The sequence below is a fragment of the Poecilia latipinna genome, unplaced genomic scaffold, assembly GCF_001443285.1.
Source record: "Poecilia latipinna isolate Pla-1442-1.1 unplaced genomic scaffold, P_latipinna-1.0 Scaffold3186, whole genome shotgun sequence".
NCBI lineage: Eukaryota > Metazoa > Chordata > Actinopteri > Cyprinodontiformes > Poeciliidae > Poecilia > Poecilia latipinna.
In genome coordinates this window covers 1-15,856 of record NW_015115802.1, presented here as the reverse complement: position 1 = coordinate 15,856, position 15,856 = coordinate 1, and the positions used below count along the sequence as shown (strand labels likewise).

The following is a 15,856-nucleotide window of genomic DNA, read 5'->3' as shown; positions in this document are numbered from 1 at the left end:
CCTTGGGGTTTTAACTTTTTAATTTTTTTTTTTAAAATTTTTTTAAAAACCTTTAAAACCTTTTTTTTTTTTTTTTTTTTTTTTTTTTTTTACACCATTTGGTTTTTATGCGTCAAATAGAGCTGGGACTTTAACATGCTCATTTTGATTAATTAATTACATTCATTTTGACATGTTAAAATGTTTTAATGCAGTTAATCACATTACACATACAGAACTCATGAGTCAGAAGCTTTTATACATGTGTTTCTGGTACGCTCATGAATCCGATGCACAAATTAGATTTGTTATTTTTATTTTTTTATTTTGTTTTGAGAGTGGTCAGACAGGAAAGTGAGTAATGAGAGAGGGGGGAAGACATGACCTGTACCTGGGAGTCGTCCAGCCTGCCGTGGGCGTCCAGATGGTCCTGCAGGACCTTGGAGCCGTCCCTCTGCAGCTCCTCCTCCAGGGCCAGGTTCTGGTACTCCTCCAGCCACTTCAGCAGCCCGTTCTTCTGGACGTAGCGGGAGTCCCCGAACCAGCGCACCACCTCGGGTCGGGGCAGCCCTGTTCCTGAGATGAGCTCATCGTACTGAGTGGCGCTGGGCCACTGGGTTCGGGCGTAGACTTGCTTTAGCAGGTGGAGCTGCTCCGCCGTCTTCTTCCCTCGGACGGTTGTGGGTTTGGGGGAGTGGGAGGTTTTCTGTGTTGGGGTGGAAGGTTGGGAAGGTTTAGTGGTGGTGGAAGAGGTGGGGCCCTGGGAGGAGGCAGGCGTGCTGCCGGGCTGAGAGCTCGTACTACCAGATCCCTCCCCCTCTGCTTTACTGCTAGCCTCAGTCACCTTCAGCATCTTCAGATTTATTTTGATGGGGTTCACTTTCGGTTCCCCTGAACCGTCATCCCTCTGCCTCTCTTCTCCATCCACCTCCATCTCCTCCTCGTCCTCCTTCGGCTCCCGCTCCGCCTCCTCCTTCTTCTTCTCGGCAGCCACTCGCTTCCTCTTCTCAGCAAACCAGCCGTGTATCTCCCGCCGCGTCATCTTGGTCTCAGAGCGCAGCCTGTCCACTTCTTCTCCTGACGGGTCGGCGTTCTGGGCAAAGCTGGCCTCCAGGGCTATCACCTGAGCGTAGCACACGCAAAGAGATGAATATTACTGTCAAAATCATGAGAAGGTTGATTTATTTTAGTTATTTAGTGTTCCCATGTACTGTACTCGTACACCGATTAAGTAGTCGGAGCTCATTTTGCGTGATTTACTGCATCGACGATGTGAGAGGGATTAGCCAGCCAATCAAACGCAGTCGGGTTTTGGTACAAAGTCTACCAGGATCTCCATGAAGCTTATCAGTGGCAAAGAGAACTCCTACAGATGACACAGCTACCCAAATCATCAATGGTTCTCTGGGTTTCAAATTTCAAATAAAGAGAAAAATGTGCTTTTATCTGAAAAGTCACAGTTAAGGCCTTTTTCTCCCAAGTTAGCTTTTGACCTCGTCTCTGGGTCAGGATGGCTGACCACAAGAAAAGCAGGAGTTGAAGACCAAATGAATCTCTGCTTCAGACACGCTTCAGTTTCTCCAGGATGATGAAAAGTTTTTTGCGTGTGTGATTGTTGTGGCCTAAAATGACTGATTTTGACACCTTTTTCAAAAGCTTTTAGTCAAATTTGCAAATTGTTATTTTGCCTTATTTTTGGCTTGACGTGGTCTTGCAAAAAAGTTTCAATTGCTGCACATAATCTTCCCAAATGACAGAATTTTAACTGTTTTAAGTATCTTCTTGAAATAGCACCTTTAATCCATATGAAGGATTTGTCAAAATCCTCAGGACATGAAGATTTTGGCAGGTGTTAACATTTAGCGTTACATAGGTTTTCTTCTTACAGATTAGGCTTTCAAGAGACATTGTGCAACAGGAAGTGAAATTAGCAGAGGGCTAAAAGGATTGGTCAAAATTCAGCAGAGTTGCAGTGAGAGAGAGTTTGGGTCTCACCTGGTGGGGGTCTCTCTCCTTATAGCGGACGGCTGTGAAATCAGGTGAGTGCAACCTGAAGAGCCTCTTGGAAGGAGCTGTGGGCGATGTGGGGGTCTGTGTTGGCGGTGGGCTCTGGGTGGTGGTACTGGAGCTGTGCTGGGGAGTTTTGGCACCAGAGTTGCTGCTGCTGCTACTTTCCGACAGATCAACGGGGGCGTTACAGCCGGCGGCGCTGCTACCAGGCGTACCTCCGCCGTTCCCCGCTCCACCACTGGTCTTACTGTGCCCACCCGTGCTGGAGCGGGAGCTCTTGCAGTTGCGGAAGTGATAGCGTCTGTCGCTGAACCACTTGCGGACCTCGCGCACCGTGAGGCCGGTGAGGCCGATGAGGCGGTCGACCTCCTCCTGGTCGGGCCACTGGCTCACCAGGAAGCTGTCCTTCAGGGTACTGAGCTGCTCCTGGGACTTCTTGCCTTTGTAAAAGCTGGGGTCCAGGAAGGCGCTGGAGGGGGTCCGGGAGCCGGAGCTGCTGCCCGGACCTGCAGGAGTCGGGGAGGAGGACTTGGAGGCGGGGGATGAAGCATCCTCCATTTTGATGGTTGGAGAGTCACAACCAGAAGGATCTGCATCCTCGGTTCCTGCACTGGCCAGGTTGTGATGGTTGCTGCTACCATTAGCATCTTTGCTCTTCAGGTTTTCACAGCTGCTGATGACAGCTTTGTTTTCCGTGGGGGTCTTACTGTCCGTCTGACCAGCGCCGCCGCTGCCCGGTTTACTGTCCGTGTTTCTGGCGCTAGCACGGCTGCTAACATCACTGCTGTTTTTCTCGCTGGAGTTAGCATTAGCACTGCCATGTTTATCATTGACACTGCTCCCCTTAGCGTTGCCATGACTACTGCTTCCAAGGCTAAGGTTGATGACGCCGCCCTCAGTGCTGCTGGTGCCCCCTCCCACAGCTTTACTGCTGCCCACCGTTCCCACCAGCATGCTGGGGCTTTTGTCCGCCACCAGAGCGGCGGCGGGTCGGGCCTGCATCGTGGGCCGAGCCGCCGCCTGGGGCTTCGGCGTGACCGCCAGGGCCACGGGGGCACTGCTGACCTGGATTCCATTTGCCACGACAGGCTGCGTGACGATTACGCCACCTGGGCTGACGAGAGACCCCTGCAGGAACTGAGGGATCCCGGTGGGCCCCAGGGAGGCGGGCAGCACTGTGATGGTGTGCGGCGCCGGGCTGTGGTGACTCTGGGTTTGGTTCTGGGAGCTGACCGGCGCCGTCTGGATGATGGTGTTGAACATCTTCCTCCTGGCCTCCTCGATCTCCTCCGGGGACCAGCTGATGCCTTGCTTCAGCCGCTGAGCGGTGAACCAGATCTTGATCTGCTCCTCGGGGAATTTGGTGACCACGGTCAGGTAGCACAGCTCAGCCTTGGTGGGGTACGGGAACTTGCTGAAAGAGGTCTTCAGGAAGGAGGAGGAGTCCATGGAGGCACTGTAGGTGGGGATGCTGCTCAGAGGGATCATCACCTGCAGGGAGAGACGGAAAATCAGTCCGGAGTCGGATTGAACCATACAGGTTTAATCACACTTAGGGCTGGACGACATGGATGAAAAACGTATGAAAATATAAGGGTTTCATATCAGTCGATATCGATAATTATTGATATTATTTTAAATATCTGAAATATTGCTAAAACTAGTGGCATAACCTTTTCCTGTTTCATCCACAACAGGATGAAACTACTCATCCTGATGTTCCTGCAAGTTCCATGTTGTTATAGGCTCAGTTGGCTGTTCCAACAAGACAATGATTGTGGAAAAAATTTACATAATAATCATTTGTATTGAGTATATATGACGATGTTTACTTGCAAACTGTTTAAGGCACGTTTTTCAAGCTGGACCTCATTGAAACAAACTTTCCTGTCCAACTTATTTTTGTTGGAATTTTTTTAAGAGCCCACTGATGACCTAAAACACACATCAAACTGTTTTTGCATTAACCCCTTAACGATCACTCCAAAAGCACTTACTTGCAAGTCAATGGGTTCATTGAGGACATCGCTGTTCTCATGAATGTTAAAGGGCTTCCTGAACGGCCGACCCAACCTTCTGACCTCAATCACATTAAAATTGAGTGGATTACTCTTCAAAACCAGATCCGCAGCAGAAAGGCAACAATTTTAAAACGGCTACAGAGGAGTAGCGCAAAGTATTCCACACAAATGTGAGATTTCAAATTATCTGACCTAAATGTTGTTTATTATTCACTGTTGTGTTTTCATACCATCCTGGAATATTGTTTATATTATAAAACCCATAATTAAAAAAGGAATAAAATGTACGTTTCCTTTCACTGATGACTGCATATAACCCGTTTACTTGAATGGTAAATTGCGCAACACTGACACAAAAGCCAATTCGTACCTTGGGAAGATTTTGCGAGGATGAGGACGAAGAAGCGGAAGAAGCAGTAGAGGAAGCTGTGATGGGTGCAGAATGGTGAAGACTTCGGTTCTGAGCTACAGAAACAACCTGAAAGGAATTTAAAAACACAATTAATAAAGTAAATCCACTTAAAACAAATTTAAAAAAAGCATCAGTATCCGGGCCACCTGTGTGATGGGCGTCTTCAGAAGGGGTAACCCCGTAGAGCCGTTGACAATCTGGATGGCCGAGGGCAGGGTGGTCTTGCTCGTTCCGTTGTGGACGATCGTGGAGACGTGGGTGACTGTAACAGCAGAAGATTCCTTTCTTTCAGACTCCCTGGATATGGAGGCAGAATGCACGTCCGAGGCGGGCTCGTCTGACACCGAGTGAGACACCACAATCCTTTTGGGTTCAGATTTGCCCTTCAGCATCCTCATGATTGGCGTCTTAGTGATGGAGATTTCGCTGTCCCTGCACAGCTCCGTCCCTATCAGCAGGTTCTGCTCCACCACCGCCCTCCTCTCCCTCCTCCTCAGCTGCAGGGTGGTATTCAAAGTGCTGGGGTGGACCCTGGCGTTGTGCAAAGCTAGCCCCTCAAACTTTGGCGCCGAAACGCCGCAGCTCATGCAGACGAAGCCAGGGTCCGCCCTAAAGTCCGGGTGCCCCGTGTAGACGTGATCTAGGAACAGGTTGAGGTCGTGAGTTTCAAAATTGCACAGCTTGCAAGTGTAAATGCCACCGTCCTTATCTGCATCCCCCGCCTCCTGTTTCGGGTCGCTGCTGGCGTCCAAAGGGCTGCGTCTGTCGCCTCCAGAAACCCTGGAGTGACGGAGCGGAACCGGAGAGTCCCGCTCCGCCTCCTCCACAGAGCGGATGACCTTACTGGGGATCATGCAGGGTGTAGTGGACTTCCGTTTGCTGGCCATGGTGAGACCAGAGGGACAGGAGGTGGGGGGGGGGGTCAAATGGCTGAGGGGCTGAGAGAGAGAAGATGGATTCTTCCTTCACTATCGACCAGACATGGGGGAAGGAGAGTGGATGGGCTCGTCCATAAGTCCCTGAGTGATTCTCTGCAGAGGTTTTAGTAGAATCCTGAAAAAGAAGGGAGATAAAATGAAAATATCTGAGATCACCTGGAATTTAGACAAGAAGATAGGCGAACAAAAATAAAAGGATTTCTTACAGAAGTTTCAGGTAATATCTGGATCTTCAGGGTAAAAAGAACATCTTTAACGTAAAGCCAAAAGTAAGGGTAAACTTTCCTGTTCCCTGAAACTCAATCTCATTTATGATGCTATTCAGTCTCAGTCTGCCTCCTCACTGCAGGGCTTTTGGGAGAGCCCCTGTCCCACCCCTACTACTCCCCTCCCCCATGCTGCTGCGTCTCACTTCCTCTCTTTCAGACACACCCCCACAGAGACTGTGAGCTGTGAGCCTCTGAAGTGGCACTAAACACATTTCCAAGCACTTTGAATATATTTTTCTTTGAAATTTGCTGCTCAATACAGCTGGGAACTTGACAATGAAGCAACACAGAATTTCATCAAATATTTCCTGGAAAGCCACATTCCTGAGAAATCAGGACCAACAGCAACACACCTGCATCTCAAAAAATAAAAAATAAAATAAATAAAATCGTCCCACGTCCAGAGTCCGGGTCTTTACGGGGGAGATGGCGTAGCTTCCTGTGGAGTGGAGGGGTTCGCTCCTCCCTTTCTCTCCACCTAACATGGAGGCAACGATGCAGGATTGAAGGACGGCTCTAGGGCAATTACTCTCCCAGCCATTCTGCCCTGACATGACATCTCATGCAGAGCACGAGAAGCTCACCGAGCCTCCTCAGTTGAAACGCAGAACAGGGTTTCTTGGTGCAAAAAAACATTCCTTAAACACTGTTAAACACTGAACACAAAATTCACCTAATAGAAGAGGCTCCAAACTGAAACAAGATGCAAACCTCTTCCTGCAACGCATTTGTGCCAAGGTGTGAAAGAAACCAAGATTGCATGTGGTCATTAAATAAACCCCTCCTTTTCTGGTTGCATATCTCCTTCTCTAATTGCAAACATGCTGCTTTTCTCTGCACCTACAACGGCATGAGTAAATGCTTGGTTTGCCCCACACATGGGTCATGGTACATTAGCTCGGCGCTCAGTTAACCCCCACAGGACTGGGGTGTGACACAACGTACAAAGAGTTCACTTTGACTCAGGCACCAGAACGAAGTCAGCCTCCAAGATTTAACTTAAAAGAAATAAATCTGCATTAAAGGAGGACTCTTTGGCCCTTTTAAAAGGTAAATAAGGGGTCAGTGTGTGTGTGTGTGTGTGTGTGTGTGCGCGCGCGCGCTTGCATGTGTGTGAGGGGTTAACAGGCGATTGAGGTTTGCCTCTGAGGGAACTCTTCCCCCCTTCTTCCACCCCACTGAGAGCAGCAACTGCCCTCGGTTTGAGCCGCCGTCTGCCCCTCCTACCTAGACCCCCACCCCAACCACCACTGCCATTCAGTTCTGCATCAGGGGGCACCGCTCAGCCAAGCCAGGCTGGTCACATGACCAACACAATGGCTTATGGGTGGGCAGTCGCAGTCATCCATCACGTGGTTGTGCTGGGTGTGGGTGGCAGGCGAGAGTAGAGAGAGGGAGAGCGAACGGTAGATGCTGATGATGGTGGGGGGATGGGCAGGCCGTTTGGGGTGGGGGGTGTGTGTGTGTGGGGGGGGTGATGGTGGTGTTAACTATCGTGAAGGAATCACTGAGGTGTTTCAGTGAGGAATTTTCCTTCATGATACCCCCCGCCCCACCATCTCCACCACTGCAACCAGTCTACCCCCGCACTTCCGAGCCCCCGTCGAGCTCCGAGGTTCAGTCACACACTGTTTCCCTCCCTCCCTCCCCACCTCGCTGTGAAGCCTGGAATGTTCTGCCAATGGACACAACCTGGAGCTCATGAAAACCAGCTTACAGTGTCTTTCGAAACCGAACCGACGAGTTTAAAACAGATCAAGAGACATCACTTCACTCAGGTGACGGCTGAAACAAAGTCCCCTGACCTCACATCAGCTTTTGCTTGGGCAACTTCGGTCGACTTGAACACCAATTCTGTGCGTCGACATTCACCGACTGACCATCCTACCCATGATGGCAATGCGGATGTGTTTTATGTGACACTGTCAACGTTTGTATGTGTGAATTTCCTGTGAGGTTGAGAGTAAAGTGCAGGGAGGTGGGTGTGTGTGTGTGTGTGTGTGCATGTGCATGAAACGTGCGGGGGTGGGTGTCTGCATGCCTGTGTGAAGCCTGTTTACGAAGGTGGTGAGGCTGCCATTTTTTATTGTGCAAGAGATCACACGTCTCCCAGTCCCTCACACACACACACACACACACACACACGCACGCACAAAAACAAAGTCTTAAATGTCTGAGTTTGAAACTAGAGATGCATCGAGAGGATGAGATTGGATCTATTTTTTCCTTGATTGGCTCAGATCGGAAATCAATAAATGAAATAGAGAAGAAAAAAAAACATTTTTTTAAATTCTCTACAATAAAAAAAAACACATTAAAACTGATAAATACCTCCATACCCTAAATTCAAAAACTACCAATGCACAAAGTCAACAAGAGAGTAGAATAAACACAAATTTCCCCTCGATTGGCTCTGATCTTTGATAAGTGAAGTACTTTCCTTTGCCCAATAAATGAAACAAAGCTAAAGTCTGTGAATGCATCAAGAGAATGAACTTCTATGCACATTTTTTCAATGTTATTAAAAGATCCAGTTTAAATAGTAGTGTTAAGTAATACTTAAACTACTACTGCTTTAAAGTTTAAGTATTATTTCCTTTGTTTTCTATTGGGTTGCTAGCAGCTACCACTGACAAAAACAAAAGACAAAATAACAGATATTTTATCTTTGAGTCACCAGGTTCCAGAAAAAGTCTGGTCTTTTTAAAACCAAAGGCATCTTCGCTTTAGCAGAGTATGACGCCAAATAATCAGCTCACCTGAGTAATGCTGCAGCTGATCACCTGAGATTACAGATGCTGCTCTAGGATCTGTGCAGGGAAACAAACCTTACCCTAATGAGTGTTCTGCACAGGCCTTTCCTCGGCTGCTCCCATTTTATTCCTCCCTCTTCCCCCTCCTGCTGTTCCCTCACCCCGCCTCCCTCTCCGAACAAGTTTGGCACTCGGAGACAGGTCGACAGCGGCACTGGTGTGTTACTGTCCCCATGGCAACCACCTCCTAGCCCCCCCGCCTTCTCTCACCAGCTCACTTCTCTAAAGCACACGCATGTGGGTAAACACACACGCGCACATGCACACACACACACAGAGAGATCTCCTGTGCCATGCAGTCCCAGGCCAGAGTGGGGCTTGTTTGTTCCACACACCCCTCAGAGTGGTATTTGGAGAGTCCCTGCCCTGCTCCTATTTCAGTGCAGCTTCCCGCACCGAGTGTTCCCGTCTCTCCAATAGGTGTGGCTGCCGTCTCCATTGGCCGGAGCCGACGGCGTCTCTTCCTGTCAGGGTTGTGTCCAGACATCTGCCATCCTGCCCCTGTGCCCCCCCGCCCCCTCTCTCCCCCACAGCACTCTGTGGTCCTGCAGGGGCCTCGGTCACACAGGGTTGCTATGTTCTACGCTGCAAGAGCTACGCCAGATGCTATCTTACTCATTCAGGGGAGGAGGGCCCTAAAAACGGCCTCAAACCCCAAGTGTGTTCCAACCAATTATCAAGACTGCACTAACGCGGCGGCATACACCCGGTTCCACCTTCCAGTGTCTGTCTCTACGTCCTCCGCCATGTTTTTCTTTGTCTTAGTACAAGATAAAAGTGCTTGTTTCAGCTACTGTCTCCCACCATAAACCAGCACCTTCCAGCTAACCTCCAGCTGTCAATCACGCTCGCATCATGTGTGCATCTCGACTTGTGTCTTCCACAACAATCGGGAAACCGCAATTACAGCGTTCCTACATCGTCCTTCCTTCCTTCCCTCGGATCCCTGAGTGTCAATGTGGGCTGCTCCTCGGGTCAGGGAGAGGATGGGCTGCGTGGGCTGCACCGCTGTGGCTGCTGCCGCTGCCGCTGCATGGATTTAAACTGGACTGCTGAGAGGGGAGGGAGAGAAACATGGCGGTTGCTCTTTGTAGTCCAACCTAAAATGGCCGACATCACAGGCTGTTCCCCAGTCCAGCAGACTGAAGAGATTGCGATGATCCAAACCAGTCGGATACAGGCCCTGTCGGGTTTTTCTTGGTCATAACTGGTAAGAAGTTAATTATAAATCACATGGTTGGATACAGGAAAGACAAAGCGACTCAACTCGCCTGATGCAGTCAGAACATTTCTCATGTTAACCGATTCATTAGAAGAGTTATTAGCTAAATAAATCTGGAGCTACTCAGGCAAAAATAAAGCAGCCTGTAGAGCAAAGTGGCCATAGCGAGGGCGGAAGCAATTAATCGGATAAATTTATCAATAAATTATTATTTCAATAATCGACTAATCGTTCCCTGGAGCATACATAAAAAAGGCTATCTGCTGACAAAAACAACACACTTAGAGCAGTAGTTAAGCCAAAATTATCCAAAGAATGTCTTCATTTCACAGTCAAGATTAAAAAAAAGAAACAAATTTTGCTAAGTGCCTTTTACTACTGAATTTTTAATTGGTTAATTCAAAACAACAGTAAACAGATCAGCCCTATGCTGTGTTGACATTGAGTCAAGCAGAAAGGGTTGAGCTTTTCACATGTTGATGTTAAAAGTATTTTCAGCTGCAAATGGATCCTTTGCTACAAATGATCAAGCATGCAGTAAGGAAAGACTTTTGTATCGAATTTTAGGCAAGTTTTTTGTTTTTTGCTGCATCAATTTGCATCTTCTAGTGTATTTCTAATGTATAAAAAAAGGCTTAAGTGGGTAAGCAAAAAATCTGCACAATATGTCAGTTGTTTTTTTTTTTTTATCAGATTAATTGGTTGAATAGTAAAAGACAAAAATAATCATTAGCTGCAGCCCTAGTTTTAACATTACTTTATATACCATTGGATTTGGTAAGTTAAACCACAGCATCAAAGACAGCAGCGAGGGAATAGCACAAATATGGAAAGCCATATTGTATTCTAACTGTGTTAAACCTAAGGTTAAACTGGGCTGCGTGTTACTGAATCTTTCTATAGGATTGGACTGTATCAGATTAATACATTATGGACATGAACTGGACCTGCAGTTTTTATAAAATGCCTTGAGATTTTTATTTCCTACAGAAAGAACATGAAACATAATTCTAGTTACACACCAAGATGAGACACAGCACCAACACGACTTTTTTTTTTTGTGAGAATCAAACTCAGTTTAGTTACAGTTTGTCACTTCCACAACAACACCATTTGTTTTGCTATGTTGTTGTAAATTGTTACATAACTTAGATCAAATCTAACCTCCCACAAACCAGCTTCCAAACGCACACGCCTCTCGTGACGTCACATAAGGCAACCGATTGTGGGGGTTTTTGTTGTTAATTTGACACTTTATTTTTAATCCAATTCCTCATTTAAATGTGTTTATTTGTATTCTGTGCAGCTGCAGCGAAGTCCTTTAGCTCTATTTGACAACACTGCCTTTGAAAGAAAGATTTGGCAACAATAAAACAAATGTAAGCAGTTTGTGAAGAGAAGGGGAGCACATTCCAACTTCTGTCAAAAGTCATTTGTCTCCGACAGTGTTTCCTAACGCCAGATGATCAGCCCGTTTCTTTTTAAAGAGGCAGCAAGAGATCAGGTGGTGACCGGAGTCGCCCAACTTCTAGCTTCATCAGCTCCGACCACTGGAGGTCAGATGAAAACTCAAAAATGTTACGTTTTTCTGAGAACATCAACACTTCCCAGTATGGAAGTTACTACTGAGCGAAAAGGACTCCAAGTGTGCTCTTTTTCATAAGTGATGTGAGCTGTTTAAGAATGAGACTGTATTTTCTGTTATCGAGACAGGTCCGTTATTCATTCAAGCTGCTGGAGAGATCAAAACTTTCAGAAGATAACAGTAAGGTTTAACAGAATAAAGCGGTTGATTTGTTTTTAATCCATATAAAAACCATATTTTAAAGTGGAAATCATTACCCAGCTGTGTTTCTAATGTCAATTTAATTTTAAAAAAAAATTGCACACCACTGGACAGTTATTACGAGTTCAACATATTTTCTCGCATGATTGATAAGTTGATCCACCTCAAGCTTTTCATGAGTCCTTATTTTCATCAGCAATAACGAGGCAAGCGGCCACTACTGAGAGTGGACCGTTGGTGATAAACAGAAAGCTGGATTAAGCTGTGCGTCGAACCTGAGACTCACGTGGACGGCAGACACAAATTAGCTTCCTGGGAAAGCTTTGGTCTAATCCTAGGAGTGACACACACTAATGACAACACTATCAAGATAAACAGAAATGCACAGACCAGGCTTTTCTTGGTCGACAGCAAAATCCGGTTTCCTTTGAGATCTGACCTGCTGGTTCTGGTCATTTTTATATCTAAAGGGCTAAAACACAGCAAACGGAAAGGTGTGCTGCAGATTTCACTAAGATAAATAGCAGTTTTCACCATCAGAAAGCAAATGTTAATCTCTGCTTATGCATCATAGCCTCCATGACATTATCTAATTTTTAGTCAACCCATTAAGTGCATAAAAATAAATGTTGGTTGACGTCATACTCTGAAAAGGATTTGAGTTCTAAGTTGGGATGAAGTTAATCAATACGAAAGAAAACGTCAATTTATTTTTCTGTTCCTCACTTTAGTACTGTGTAGTAGTTAAAAGTGCTTTATAAATAAAAGATGGACTGCAATGTTTATTTCAGAAACAACTAACGAGACCCAATTAGGGGGAAATTGGCCGATTACGATCTCTAATGATAAACAATCACTTGAACGCTTCATGAAATAATAAAAATAAACATTGCTGCTTATTGTTTGTGAACTCTGGGTCAGTCTTGATTAAAACTAAAGTCGATCTGAGCCAAAATATAACTTTTTATAAACTGTAAAATCCTTTTATGGTTCACAGAGGAAAACGGAGAGAGGGGTGCTTGGGACGGCTGTGATTTCTAATTTCTATCGTGATGAAATACTGATTTTGGGGAAAATTTGGGAATATTTTTCTAACAGGTTGAGATTTAACGTAAACAGAAAACGTATATTTACTACTTCTATGAAATAGTATTTTCTAGAAATGCAGTGCTGGTGTGAAAAAGTGTCTCGACGAGTCCCTGAGCGCAGCAGCTTTAAACGTATCCGAAAATGATGCATCTTCCGCTCAACTTAAGGCGGAGTAATCCCCAACTTAATTCGCTCATGTGCATTATTAAGGGTTGCAAGCAGTGTAGCCAATTCAGATCGGAGAAAAGAGGCGAGCCCCCAGAGAACCCCCCAAAAAACTACACCGTCTCTCTCTTTTTCCCACCCCCGTCGGCTGTCGCCATTTTAAGCAGGCGACATGCAGCTGGCCAGCGCTGCTGAGCCAAAGCCCACAAAGGTGAGGCTTTCCCTCAGCTCGGATAAGTTTTAGTTGAGATGAAACACTGAAATAGATGAGTATCAACAAACCACACTCACCTCGCTTTGTTGGATCTCACTGTGCGCAGTGAACGTTCTTTAAAAATAAAAAGTTTACATTGATACGGGCTCACACAGGAGCCACTAACGGACTTCACTGATGGCAACTTATAGGTGTAAGACCCCTCCGTCCATCGGCTGCAGACAAACGTGACACCCGGCGTCCGGACGGCGAGACTCCGTCTTGGGTTCGTGTTTAATTCGCCAGGCTCGGCTCGGCTCGGCTCTGCTCTGTCTCGGTGTTGGAGCAGACAGCGGAGGGGAGGAAAATACGACGGACGTACCGAGGGAAGAGACGCACACGTGACGCAGACGTCACTGACGGTTGAGTTGGCGTGAGGGCTCGAGCTCGGAGATGCGGAGTGAGAGAAAGTGAGTCAGATTCACCGTCTCGACCCTGACCCTGCGGAACCTGTGCTCTGAACTCCTCGTGAAGTGTCTCTAAGAGGAGCAGAAACTAACAGAGTTGCGGATTAGCGTGATGTTCAAGCAGCTCACACCTGTCCCCCTCCTCTCAGGTAACTTCTCTTAAAGGGATAGTCCCCAAAAGACACCCCGAACTATAAAATCCTGATTATATCTGACTGCGGTAAATTCTGCAACTAATAAACCAGTTCAACAACAGATTTAGCTTTAAAAAAAACAAAAAACTCTACGCTTCATATTCTTTTGACATGGCAAAAATATCCCCGTAATATTTAAATCATATCTGACAGAATGGTCTCAAAAGTATTCGCACCATCAACCTTTTCGCATTGCGTGACATCATAACAACTGATGTCAGTTATTGGGACCTTTTATGCTAGCAATTATGAGAATACCCTTTTGCTGCACATAAAAGTCTTTTGTTTTTTCCTGTTGGCTCTGCACATATACAGCTTGAACTTTTGCCCTTTTTTTGTTTAAAAATGCCTCTCCTCAGTCAGTGTGGGCACTGACTGATTATCTGTGAACATCAGTTTCCAAGTTTTTCCACAACTTCTCATTTTAATTTATGTCTGGACTTTGACTAGGCCATTCTGATACATGACTACTCTTTGATCTTAACTATTCCAATGTGGTTCTGGCAGTATGTTTGGTTTACTGTACAGACTTTCTTCCAGGATTATCCTGTGTTTAGCTGTATTCAACCACTGTAACTAACTTCTTTGCCTCTGCTGAAAAAATGCATGTCCACAGTCCTCAGGTTGGCAGTGTGCTTTTCTACTTAAAAGCATACTTTACAAAAACTTAGTTTTTTCATGACTGAATCATGATATTATACTTTAATAATATTTTATAACCTAACTCAATATTTTATGACCTAAGAAAAGAAAGAGTGATCATTCTTTTCTCACTATTTTCACAATAGTTAAACAACTGATTCAATGCAAAAGAGGGCAAGTTATAAAGTGGTTAATGCATAAATGTGTTATTTCAGTTGCATAACCATTATTTTGAAAATCCCAACCAAATGTAACAAGCATATAAACTGATAACTAAACCAACCCTCATTTATCTAATTACATAAGAGTATCAAGATAAAACATTTGTTATAGAATATTTTTAGATCCAATACCTCAGGTACAATGTTCTGTACCTGAGTACTTGTACCTGAGTCAAAGTGATTTAAGTAAGTCTAGCCAAATAAAATGTGTAAAAATAATCAACAGTTTTAATCATGAATTCAAGTTAAAATTAGACAAGCTAAAAGTGTTCTATGAAGTGCTTCTGTTTACATTAACTTCAAATGACTCTTGATCAGGGCTAAACAATATTTTAAATATTATTCTTTTCATGCTTATTGGCAATCATGGAAATGTAGAGAGTCGCTAAAGTTGTGTATCAGATTCCCCCATTTTACTGTTAAGATAGATTGCCACATGTTGCACATCATTTTCATTCCCCAGGCCATTACCGTCAGGGAAGAGCATCCTCCTGTCAATCAAAACGATTCACCAGTGACCTCTCAGAACAATGTTACATTGATTTGTTATAGGCCATAAATGGACAGTAAATGTGTCGTGAATCATGGTGGCAGCGTCACCATTCTGTGTGTTTTCTTTAATTTATGTCATTATGGGATGGATATTAAAAGGTTATTACACTTTAAAATATAGCATTACTTTTTTAAATCTGAAAATATGTTTTGATATAATTTATTATCAGCCCCAATAATAAAATAGTTATAGTGACACAAATATCAGTAATCACTTCTCAAGGCTAATTTTTTTTTGTTAGTTGTTGACTTTTTGTCATTATATGAAGGGTATGTTTGAATACCTAACAGAAAAAAAAATAATTAAATTTATTTATAATTTATATGTCCTTTTTCAGAATAACAGTGTTCATTTCAGTTCAAGTGAGTTTAATTCAGTTCATTTCAATTTAATTTAAAGCAATTCAAAATACTTCATTAATTCCCAAGAGAAATTAATTGTAGTTTTCACTCTCATTTCTTCAAAGGGTAATGGCTTCAATAAGAAATTCAATGATTACGTCGGACTCATTTGTTAATAGACTCTAGAATCACCCGTTTGTAGTCACACTAATTTATTTTATTGATTAATCAATGCTCCTATTACCCACCCATCAGTACAGACAGGATTTGGCATGCGTTTTTGCTTGTTTGTTTTGAACTTTAAACTTGTATTTCATTTTCCAAACCACACAGTAATACTGAACTGGCTAATACTTAAAGCTGAAGCTGTCTCAGAAAAAGGAGCAGAGACATGGTACCATGGTTATAAAATGTGTAAAATTCTGGTTATAAAAGGCTAAGGAAAGAAGCAAAGTTGAATGTAAACAAACATGAAATTAGTACCTACTTAAAAAGAAATTTGATCTGAATCCAGCGTCCTACAGCGACTCAACATTGATGT

General features: G+C 44.7%; 1 protein-coding gene and 1 long non-coding RNA gene across 5 annotated transcripts in view; one reads left to right on the top strand and one right to left on the bottom strand.

Moving 5' to 3' along the window:
• LOC106940346 (uncharacterized) overlaps positions 1–10,187 on the top strand; it is an 18,906-nt gene extending 8,719 nt beyond the window's left edge. Inside the window, exon 2 of the long non-coding RNA XR_001423067.1 lies at positions 7,608–10,187. This is a non-coding gene — a long non-coding RNA (uncharacterized LOC106940346). The remainder of the gene's footprint in view (positions 1–7,607) is intronic.
• zhx3b (zinc fingers and homeoboxes 3b) overlaps positions 1–13,518 on the bottom strand; it is a 19,363-nt gene extending 5,845 nt beyond the window's left edge. Inside the window, exons 1-6 of one of the 4 annotated variants that reach the window (XM_015023063.1) lie at positions 12,996–13,518; positions 4,569–5,475; positions 4,381–4,488; positions 1,975–3,480; positions 824–1,102; positions 371–685 (exon numbers count right to left, since the gene is read on the bottom strand). In XM_015023063.1, coding sequence (XP_014878549.1) covers positions 371–685; positions 824–1,102; positions 1,975–3,480; positions 4,381–4,488; positions 4,569–5,309 — 2,949 coding nt within the window. In that variant the 5' untranslated portion in view covers positions 5,310–5,475; positions 12,996–13,518. Of the gene's footprint in view, positions 1–370; positions 1,103–1,974; positions 3,481–4,380; positions 4,489–4,568; positions 5,476–5,566; positions 5,674–12,995 lie in introns of those variants that run through there. The other 3 variants (XM_015023059.1, XM_015023060.1, XM_015023062.1) reach the window with 3 other exon arrangements.
• Between the last annotated feature and the right edge of the window lie 2,338 nt (positions 13,519–15,856).